This window comes from Eumetopias jubatus, unplaced genomic scaffold (genome assembly GCF_037043125.1).
Source record: "Eumetopias jubatus isolate StellerSeaLion01/CBP00866 unplaced genomic scaffold, mEumJub1_p1.0 scaffold_16, whole genome shotgun sequence".
Classification (NCBI taxonomy): Eukaryota; Metazoa; Chordata; class Mammalia; order Carnivora; family Otariidae; genus Eumetopias; species Eumetopias jubatus.
This window is the reverse complement of record NW_028274822.1, coordinates 50,394,991-50,405,827: the sequence shown is the minus strand read 5'-3', so window position 1 is coordinate 50,405,827 and position 10,837 is coordinate 50,394,991. Positions and strand designations below refer to the sequence as shown.

At 37.8% G+C, this 10,837-nt stretch overlaps 1 protein-coding gene across 1 annotated transcript in view; it reads left to right on the top strand.

Moving 5' to 3' along the window:
• The first annotated feature begins 551 nt into the window (after nt 1-551).
• THOC1 (THO complex subunit 1) overlaps nt 552-10,837 on the top strand; it is a 53,489-nt gene continuing 43,203 nt past the window's right edge. Inside the window, exons 1-7 of the mRNA XM_028095954.2 lie at nt 552-657; nt 2,795-2,868; nt 2,962-3,022; nt 4,447-4,513; nt 7,904-8,022; nt 8,454-8,502; nt 8,896-8,991. Of these exons, the coding sequence (XP_027951755.1) occupies nt 604-657; nt 2,795-2,868; nt 2,962-3,022; nt 4,447-4,513; nt 7,904-8,022; nt 8,454-8,502; nt 8,896-8,991 (520 nt within the window). The 5' untranslated portion in view covers nt 552-603. The remainder of the gene's footprint in view (nt 658-2,794; nt 2,869-2,961; nt 3,023-4,446; nt 4,514-7,903; nt 8,023-8,453; nt 8,503-8,895; nt 8,992-10,837) is intronic.

Sequence of the window (10,837 nt, the reverse complement as noted above, 5' to 3'; positions counted from 1 at the left end):
ATTATTTCATTCGCGCTTTTCGACTGTCCTGTGAAACCAGCATTGTTTCTATTTCACAGAAGAGGGAACTGCTCCTAAGCCACAGAGCCCAGTGAACTACAGGGTCCATGAACTACTCAGCAAGGCGGTAGCTAAGACCACTCCCTCAGGAAGAATGACTGAAATCACGGGCACTGCCAACACTTCCCAGCGTGGGGCACTTCCAGGTAACCCACCTGCCCTGGATTCCCAGGCCGGTTACCTTCCCGCGCGACTCAGTAAGCCTTACTAGCCGTCATTCACCCGGCTTCCCCTAAGCAGGAAAATCACCGCTGGTGCGCGTCCCGGCCTATTTCCCGCCAGGCAGCACCGAGCTTACAGGGCGAGGATGCCCATGAGCTGTCACCCTAGGGTTCTCCACGAATCCGAACTTAGCATAGTGTGGCCGACTCAGCCTTCCAACGCCCGGCTGAACTCTCACCACAGTAGCTCCCAGAGGCCGGCGGGCCCACCCCTCGGCTCATAGGCCGCTCTAGCCGCGCACGGAGACGGCAATCTCGTTGCTCCCGCTTGACGTCATCGGCGGGCGCCGCAGCGCGGTGGCGGGCACGCGCCGCCGAGAAGATGTCTCCGACGCCGCCGCTCTTCAGTTTGCCTGAAGCGCGGACGCGGTTTACGGTGAGTGGACGGTGGCAGGGTGGGGCCTTAACCCGCCTCTATCTTTTTCCTCGTCTCCCTGAAAATACTCGAATTTTGCCCTGTGGTAAAGCGGGAACTGAGGTGTGTACGCCGCGATGTCGGTTCCCGGCCCCGTCGGGGGCTGGGAGGTGGGAAAGACGCATTACTTGCCCCTTCCGTGGGTCGTGTGCTGTCCGCCGCCGTCCTTCTGCCCGCAGGTCTCTGAACCCGGCGTTCTGGGCGCTTTTGTGGCCCGCGTGGAGGACTCAGCCGCAGACTACCTCCGGTGCGGTCGAGCTCTTTTGCAGTGCTCGCTTGCCAGACAGGTGTCTCCAAAATTGCTTAAGGGTGAGGGTGCGAGTGGTTTTAGCCCAGAGAACTGGCGCCGGCTCCGCCTCCTTAGCTGCCAGGTGGTAGTTCCGGCCGCTCATTCACCACCCTTTAACCCTCGGTGTCTGACTCCTAAGAGATTAACGAGGAGATCCTAAGTAGGAAAAGGCAAACAGATCAGCTTGGGAATTGTTGTCGGATGTCATTTTATTCTTACACAATGAGGAAGAGTAGTTTGAGCATTTGGGAAACGCCTTAGAGAGTGTTTTCGTGTTACCTTAACTCAGAATAGCACAGTGAAGTAGGCAAAGTTCTGTTAATACTGATAGATGAGATAGAACTTGAGACCACACCCCCCCCAGAAGTAAGGTGATGTACTTCGCTGGTTTTCTGACTTCAGACCCAGTATTCTTTTTATGTTGCCCATCAGAGCATGAAGAACCCAGTTTTAAGTTGTTTGCCTGTATTTGTTTTTAGCATTTGCGCCAATATTTCAAGGCATGATTCAACTACTCAGATATTTAACTGTGCTTACCTAGTTCTAGTGACGCCAGAATAAAAAGTTTTCTTGTGTGCACGTTATTTTTTTTATCCCATACAATGAGGGTTTGTTTGTTAATCAGGTTATATGTTGTTTATGTCTTTAGAGTCGTTTTCTTTCTGTAATCCCTGGTGCTCTGAAATTCTGCTAAGAGTAACTGTTAGAAATATCCAGTATCATATTAGTCCCGGATGGGACCGTTTAATTTGAGATCATCTAGCGCAGTGCTTCTTAAGGTTCAGTGTGCAGTGGAATCATTTGGAGATTCTGGTTCAGTAGGTCTGGAATGGAGCCTGAAAGTCTGCATTTCTAACAAGTTCCCAGGTGATGCCACTGTTGTTGTTAGTAATAAGCATCTACAACAGCCCCCTTATTTAAGAGGAAATTGAAGCACAAAGAGATAAGGAGATATGCCCAACATTATACTGTCTACTCTTGGCAGAATTGGGAATGGACATTTCCAGTGTAAATCAGACTCCTGGGGGTAATGAGATGACTTTCCAAGTGCATGTGAATTTCCACAGAATGAATGACTTTGCAATATTTTTGTCTTTCATATTTCTTTTTTTTTTAGGTTTTATTTTTAAATAATCTCTACATCCAAAGGGGGGCTTAAACTTAAAATCCCAACATCAAGCATCACATGCTCTACCTACTGAGCCAAAATCCCTTTTTATTGTTTTGGCTTTGAATTATGACTAAGACAGTTAACAAGTATTCAATATTGACTGTGTCGGGGACTGGGCTGAGCAAACTAGAGAAGGTGGGGCTTGAGATGGGTCTTGAAGAATGGATAGAATTTGCATGAGCCGGTGGGAAGAACAGTGAGTAAATACACTAGAGTGAACTTGATAGAAAATAATGAAAAAAATAGCTAGACCTTAGTGGAGACTGTTAGGCGGTTGTGGGAAAGAAGGTTGGATAGACTGAGGGAGATAAAATTAAGGACCTGAGAGGGGGCTATGAAATTTTAAAACCAAAGCCTGTAAATAAGGAGCCATTTGGAGATTTAAAAAAGGGCAGAATATTCTCATGAATGTGATATTTAAAGAAATGGTAGGAGGGAAAGCCTGGAATGAGAAAATCTAGTTGGCAAGCTCTTGTCAAGTTTAAAGTGATTAGGATCTGTATCATTTAGTGGTATTTGAATAAGAATTACTGATGTAATGACTGATAGGTAATTTTTTCCAAGTATAAGCATTTCCAATTGAACATAATATTGATGAGTGTTGTCTTTCCACTTACATACTATTTTTATTTTTCTAGAAGTCTACCAGAGAAGCCCTGAACAACAAAAATATCAAGCCATTGTTGAGTACCTTCAGCCAATTACCTGGCAGGTAAGGCATTGATATCCACGAAATACACTTGCCAAGATCTTTATACTTACCTTGAGCTGTTTAAAAAATGTAGGTGTCTTTTGTTTTTAATAGTGAAAATGAAAAAAAATGTACCCTTGACCAAGCTTTCAGAGGTGTTCTAGAAGAAGAAATTGTAAGTATGTTTTTCTTTACTCTTAAAATTTGGCTGCTAAATTAATCAGTGTTATTTTTTAAATTGTTTTTATTCTCAGAATGGATATTTAAACAAGATTGTTTTTTCTATAGTGAGCTTGCTACTTTGTGAAAGCTGACTTGATCATAGTATAGGAGTTATGTAATAGTTAAGGATTTTGACAGCCCAAGTGCAATTTAAGGGTTTGGTCTAACAAATGAGCTCTCTCCAAGTGAATATAAGAAAAGTTGATATGAGATTTTCCTGAGCCAGAACTAGAATTTGAAGGTGGACCCTCTCACATTGCTCTATAAACAGTGACCCACCTTTGGTAGCGTGAAGGTCTAGTCCAAGGATGTTCAGCATGGGAATTGGATTCCATGCCCTCATTTTCCTGTGGCAACCTCATTAGTTAGTATACAAAAATAACCAAAGCCTATCCAACTTCAGTAGAAAATTTTAACCTAAACATGAAAACTCTGAATTTATTTACCATTAGTGGGGCACCCAAAGGAAGGGAAAACTTTCAGCAGTTTATTCTTGGTCAAGTGAGAGTTGTGTCCCAAGAAGCTAGATCCTTTTTTTTTTTTTTAAAGATTTTATTTTATTTATTTGAGAGAGAGAGAATGAGAGACAGCACGAGAGGGAAGAGGGTCAGAGGGAGAAGCAGACCCCCCGCTGAGCAGGGAGCCCGATGTGGGACTCGATCCCGGGACTCCAGGATCATGACCTGAGCCGAAGGCAGTCGCTCAACCAACTGAGCCACCCAGGCGCCCAAGCTAGATCCTTTTTTAATGGCCATAATACAGTGTCCTTTCTTTTGAACAATTCTCTATCAAAACTCACTTTTTTCCTCTTCTTCAGACCTAGTCAGTTACATGTTGTGAGGCATTGGGCAAGTTACTTTGCTTTTCTGAGCCTCAATTTCCTTTGTAAGAGGGAATATAACATTCTTTCAAGGTTGTATAAAACAATACATAATGAACACTCAAAAAATGCTAGTTTCTATAATGTTATGGAATCTAAGCACTACCTCCCTTCTATTAAAACCCTAAGACACTTCGTTGCACCAGTATAGTTAATTCCCCTGGCCCTCCATTTGCCCTGTGCCATTGATTGAGTTATAGCCTCAGTGCTTCTGTACTTGATTAGCTTGTAGCCATAATCATGCTAATGTAACCATCTTCCTAAGACCATTGGATTTTAAGTGAATCACCCCCTATTTACTTGATCTTTTTTAACAATGATTCTATTACTGTTATTCACTTTTTGTATTTTCATCTTAGAAAGTAATTTTATTTTCTTTAAGAAATATGTTTATCTTAGATTTCTGATACTTTAATGTCAGAGGATATGTTTTTATTGTTAGCAAACTAGTCTGGACTCTGGCCCCTAAATTAAATTGTTTTCTCCTCTGTTGGTAGATAAATCACTCATCATGTGAAAACGTTTTAGCTATTATTTCTCTTGCTATTGGGGGAGTAACTGAAGGTAAGTACAGTGTTGTTTTTCTAAAGTAATCATGGACGTGACATGCTTTATTTAAAAGTTATTCTCTCTGTACCTCTCCATCTATTTGATTTTGTTCATTTTTCAAATTCTGCCTACCACCTTTGCCAAGAAGTTGTCCCAATGAAATTAGTTCACACTTCTCATCTCTAGTATACAGCACACATTTTGGCACTTTCTTTGTTCTCCAGTTGTTTCATTCATTCAGTAAATATTTATTGAGCATCTACTATGTGCCTGGTACTGAGGTAGGACTAAAAGATTCGCTGGTAAAGAAAACATATCCCTGCCCATAAGGAGCCTAGTGGCTAATGGAAGAAACAGGTGTACATTTTTTACTGAGGTATAATTACTGTGAAGTGGGAATGAAGTGTGGTTGAAGTGACTCTCTAAACTCTGAAGGAATCAGGAAGGTCTTAGAAGGGAAGCTGTAACAGGAGCTGGGATGTGAGGGATGATGGATTTGTCAGGCAGAAAGAGAAAGGAGTACATAGCTATGTAAAGGCAAGTTCAGCCTGGCTAAAAAGTTGCATGGAGCAGAGGGGTGGGAGGATGATGACAATGGTGAGGAAGGAAGCAGGAGGGGTAGCTTAGGGTCATTTGTAAAGGGCTTTGTATACCATGCTAACGGAGCTATGAAGGAGGAGTGGGATCGGGAGAGACTGCTGGCAGGACAACAGGTAGGGGACTGTTAAAATGGGGGCAGTGGCAGTGGGGGCTAGTTTCAAGACTAAAAAAGGCGTATAGGAAGTACACAGTGCCTAACACATAGTAGGAGCTCATTAAATATTTGCATAAAGAAACTGAAAAACTAGTTCATCAGTACTCTAACAAATTTAGTTGAAATACTTATTAATTCGGGCAATTTATATGAAAAGTGCCTTTTAATCTGCAAAGCATTACTTACATATTTATTTTGATACCTATTCCTACAAAAACTAGAACATTCAAGGTAAAAGTGGTCTGCTAGTGTAGCAGCAAGCTATTCTGTGAACTTAAGCATAATTCATAAATTCTTACTTCACATGTTAAACTTTTATACAAGATGTTCATTCTTTCAGCATACTTGAATAAGTTCTGCAGCAGAGTGTTCCTTGTCCAGTTTCTGTCAAACAGCAGTCTGCTTAGTTCATTGATTACCTTGATGTATTACTCTTGTAGACTGGTAATATTTTTAACTCTTAAAGTTGTACAGTCTATTTTTAGAACTTCTACTTTATTTGAGAAAGATAAGGACTTATGATAAAAGCTTAGATGCTTTTTTATTTTAATTGGATGGGGAAAAGTCCTGTCCTTCTGGAGAGAGATTATTATTGTATTCTTTATGTGACATGTTTTCAAATTATCCATAAATATGTTTTGTTAAATTCAACTCAGCAGATATTTATTGAGCTTCTGTTTAGTGTCAGACACTTTACTGGTTAAAAAGTACAAAAATGCCTGCCCTCAGAAAGCTCATAGTCTACATAAAAATAAACAAGCTATGATAAATGCTATAATTTACTCATACTGTGCTTCAGAAATATAGATGGGGTGGCCTGTTCAAAGGCATCAGGAGTTTTTTAGATGCACTGGTATTTACTGTGTGCTTTGAAAGATGGAGCAGGAATTTGCCACATGATCGAGAGGAGGAAGACTAGGTAGAAAAAAGCATTGTATACAAAACCATAGAAGTATCAACATAGCAAGGTGCTTGGGAACTGAAGAGAGAGTATCTGTGGACAAGGTTAAGGTGAAGCAAAGAAGGCGTTCAGAGGCTGGGGCGCAGGTTGTGAAAAAATGCTGGGAGATCATGCTGTAGTCCAGTTCATCAGAATTACCAGTGAATCTCTGTTTTTAAATGAGATTGCAAAACCTTAGCTTAGTTTTACTGAATCAGAATCTTTGGGAGTGGAATCTAGGTAATTCTTAATTTCTATAATTCTGAGTTAACTTATGTCAAACTATGTTGCAACTACAGGCAGGGAGTATGCCTTGCAAATCTCTTAGGTGTACAGGACATATAGTATCTCAGAACCTTAAGTGGTGAGGGACTTCAGCAGTTGCCTAGCCCATTCTTATCTCTGGTTATCCTGCCCCGCCTCTGTAATGTTCCTGGCAGGTGGTCATCCAGCATCTATGCCGATTGGATGGGGCTTACTGTTTTGATTTCTATTAGATAATCTTGTCAGGTTTCCCTTGTATTGAGTTAAAATCTGCTTCCTTATGCCACCCACTGGTTCTTGGCAGTTTCCCTCATATCATATTCCAGATGTGATCATACCAGTGCAGAGTAGAGCTGAATATATTACTTTCTTTTTTTGAACATACTATATTAACTGCAGTGTTTGGGGCTTACAGTGCTCCCTAGATATTTTCTTTGCGTACAAGGTTTAAAAGGCTACTTTTCTTAAACACTTAACCAAGTATTACTGTTACCTTAAAATAGAAGGAAGAATGAGCAGGGAGTATGTTTAGCCAGTCCAAATGACCTTTTCTTTAAAAAATGTTTTAATTTATTGCTTTAGTTAAGTAACATTGAATTTTGAAATAAACAACTTTTTACTATACCATTCTCTCCCCTCAAACGATGCTTTTATTTTAAATGTTTAATAGTTGAAATCAGTATAAAACTTTTTTACCTTTTTTGAAGGTAAATCACAAAGATATTTAGCAACATTATGGAACATTTGGAAATGAGCAAAAGGGAAAATACTACTCATAATTCCTCTACTTTAAAAAACTACCATTCATTTTGGTATATGTTTTTTGTTTCTCTAGTCTTTTTAAAAACTTTTATTGTTGTAACCATAATAACATACAGTTTTGAATCCTGCCTTTTTCACCTAACATTATATCATAAGCATTTTCCAAGTTATTATAGTCGTCATAACCATCGTTTTTAATTGGCTGCATTATATTCTTTTGAATAGCTTAGTGGTGAAGAAAACAGACTGTGGAGCCAGACTGCCTGGGTTCGTATCCCAGCTCTACCACTTACTGGCTCTATGGCCTTGGGCAAGTTATTTAACTTCTCTGTGTCTCGGTTTTCCCATTCTATAAACTGGAGGTAGTATTATCTACCTCATAGGGTTATAAGGATTAAATGTGTTAGTATACGTAAAGCACTTAGTGTGCCTGACATATAGTAAATGCTCTAGAAGTGTTATCAAGAATTATCATCATCATTATTATTGAGTGCACATACCAAAAATTACTTAAGTATGACCCATTTGGAGACTTTTAGGTTGCTTCCATTTCTTGTCTCTTAAAAATTTCCTAGGAGTGACTAAGTATACTGTTAAGATATTCTTCAGAATTATTTTGCATGGGCTATTTTACTGTACAGTTTTTTTTTTTAAACTTTTAAATTGGCTTGTGCTCCACTTGAAGGTATTTGTACCGCATCTACACCTTTTGTATTGTTGGGAGATGTTTTGGATTGTCTTCCTTTGGATCAATGTGACACAATATTCACTTTTGTGGAAAAAAATGTTGCTACTTGGAAATCAGTAAGTGCCTTAGTTTCTTTTTCTGCTAATATATTTCTGTAGATCCAGAGTTCAGAAGATAGTTTTTTTGGTTTTTTTTTTGCTTATATTTTAGTATTGCTGACTGCCAAAATGTTTGTCCTTCTGAGGGAATTGTACTGCTGTCTTGAGGGGGCCAAGTAAGAGTCATGGTGTAGAAAAAGTTGAAGTGCAAAATTTGAGTAGTAACAATTAATTTGAAAATGCACACTTTCACGTGTTTAAAACAGTATCATGTTTTGTTATATATGTGAACATATACTTAATTGAAAATGCTATTTGTGGGGGAAAAAGTGAAAAGTGGCATAGTAGACTCAGTGTATGTCAGTGTTCTTTAATGTCTTACTTGCTGTGACTTATTGAAGAGTGCAACAACTTCTGAACAGTAGTGATAATTTCTGTCTTAATTTCAGAACACATTCTATTCTGCTGGGAAAAATTACTTACTACGTATGTGCAATGGTAAGTAATTCAATTGTAAATGATTTTTTTTTAAAACAAATGTGGCTAGTAGTTGAGTTAAACACAAGTGATGAAATTTTAAAAATAGATTAGTATCTTCATTTTTAAATAACAGACTGTTTTATTAAAACTGATCATTCACTTTAAATTAAACTGTTCCTGTTCTGGGTATAAACATAAAACCAAAAAAAAAAATTCAGTGAAGTTTTTCTTGCCCATGCTAAATTAGTTTTATTCCTAATTTTTTTGATGCTTTTTTGGGATAATAGTTTCTACTCCAATTTTGAGAACTGCTTTAGGGAAATACTCTTGACAGACTGATTAACAAATTTGGGTATAGTTGTAATAAACGTAGAATGATTTCCTATAACCTTCATTTCCATATATTGTTAGATCTCTTGAGAAGATTATCAAAATCCCAGAATACAGTCTTCTGTGGACGAATTCAACTCTTCTTGGCCAGGCTTTTCCCTTTATCTGAGAAATCAGGTAAGTTTTTATACATTAAATAAATGCTTTGAAGGAAAATATTTTTCAGTTTTTAATGGATTAGGAGCTGCTGTGATGATAACAAGAAAAATGGCTCTATGGCCTTGGGCAAGTTCTTTAACTTCTCTGTGTCTCAGTTTTCCCATTCTATAAACTGGAGGTAATATTATCTACCTCATAGGATTATAAGGCTTAAATGTGTTAGTATATTTAAAGCACTTAGTGTGTCTGACATATAGTAAATGCTCTAGAAGTGTTATCAAGAATTATCATCATCATTATTATTGAGTTCTATAAAGTTAAAAGCATAGAAAATTGTCACTTTATTTTCTTTGATTGGTTAATAGTTATACTGTTGCTAATGTATAATACAAGTAACCCTTAAAGTCATTGATTTTTTTTTTTTTGGAAGTATAGTTGACATATTAGTTTCAGATGTACAACATAGTAATTTGACAGTTGGTTCTTTAAGTTCCAAGCTTATTAATAATAAAAATGTGTAGTTGAATCGCAGATATGTAGGTATGAACTGTCATGCCTGTATTTCATTTTATAATGTATGCCAATTTTTCTGCTTCCATTTTCTCCCTCACAGTAACTACTGTTGAGGCACATTTATTTCCTTTCATTTCTTTTACCATTTTTTTATTGTGAAATATAACATTCATATAGAAAAGTGCATAAAATAAATGTAGACTATAATTCCGAATTAAATCCTTGTGTAACCACTGTCAAACTCCAGAAATGGAATATAACCAGTTCTCCAGAGCTCTCCACATTCTGTTCACATATGCCAGATTTTAATACCTCTTTCCTTCGGTCTTCTTCCCTTAATATCAGGCTAATATACCACCTACTTCATATGTTGTTGTGAGGATTAAATGAATTAAAATACATGAATAGCTTACAACGGTGCCTGCATGAAGTGAGACCCATAGTATATGATGGCAGTGGTTTCTGTGTGTTTTCTTTTTTGTCATGCTAGATCTGTGGGTTTTTTTCTTTCCTACTTAATGTGATCAAGATTAATTTAGATTTCTAAGTTATTTACTGCTTGTATTTCTGACCTTCTAGTTGTGAAAAATTTCCCCTTTAGATTTTTCTTTAGTGCAGGTCTATGTTTTGTCTGAAAATCTTTATTCTTCAAGAATGATTTCAATAGGTAAAAGATTCTAGGTTGGCACTAGATAGAGGATTTCATCATGTGTGAGATAATCATTACTCTGCCTTCTGTCTTCCGTTGTTCTCTAGACAACACAAATATCAGTCTAACCTCTTTGAAGATAATCTAGATTTTTTTTTTCTCTCTTTGCTCTTAAGATTTTTTTCTTCGTTTTGGGTTTTTGGTTGTTTGTTTTTTTTTTCCAGTTGTACTATGATGTATCTTACTGTGGATTTCTTTATCATGTTTGAGATTTGTGGGAATCTCAAATCTGTGGATTAGTGTCTTTCATCCAGTTTGTAAAAATTTTAGCCATTATTTCATCAAATATTGTGTATACCTCTCTTTTCTTTCTGGAACTCTGGTAAACATTATGATACCTTGTCCCTGTGTCCTCTGTCTCTTATTCTTTCTATGTTTTCATCTATTTATCTCTAGCTGTCGCATTCTGAATAATTTCTTCAGAACAGTTTTCCAGTTCACTATCTTTCTTAAACTATGAATGATCAGCTGCTAAATGAGTTTTTAATTTTAGTTTTTATTGTTTTCATTGTATTTTATTTTTTACTTGTTGAAGGTCTTTTTTAAGTGTGCTGTGTCACTTTCTAGTTTTTTATTCCCTGCTCATGTTTTCAAACTTGTGCTTTAGTTTTTTAACCAGGGTAAGCATTGTTATGGATCTGA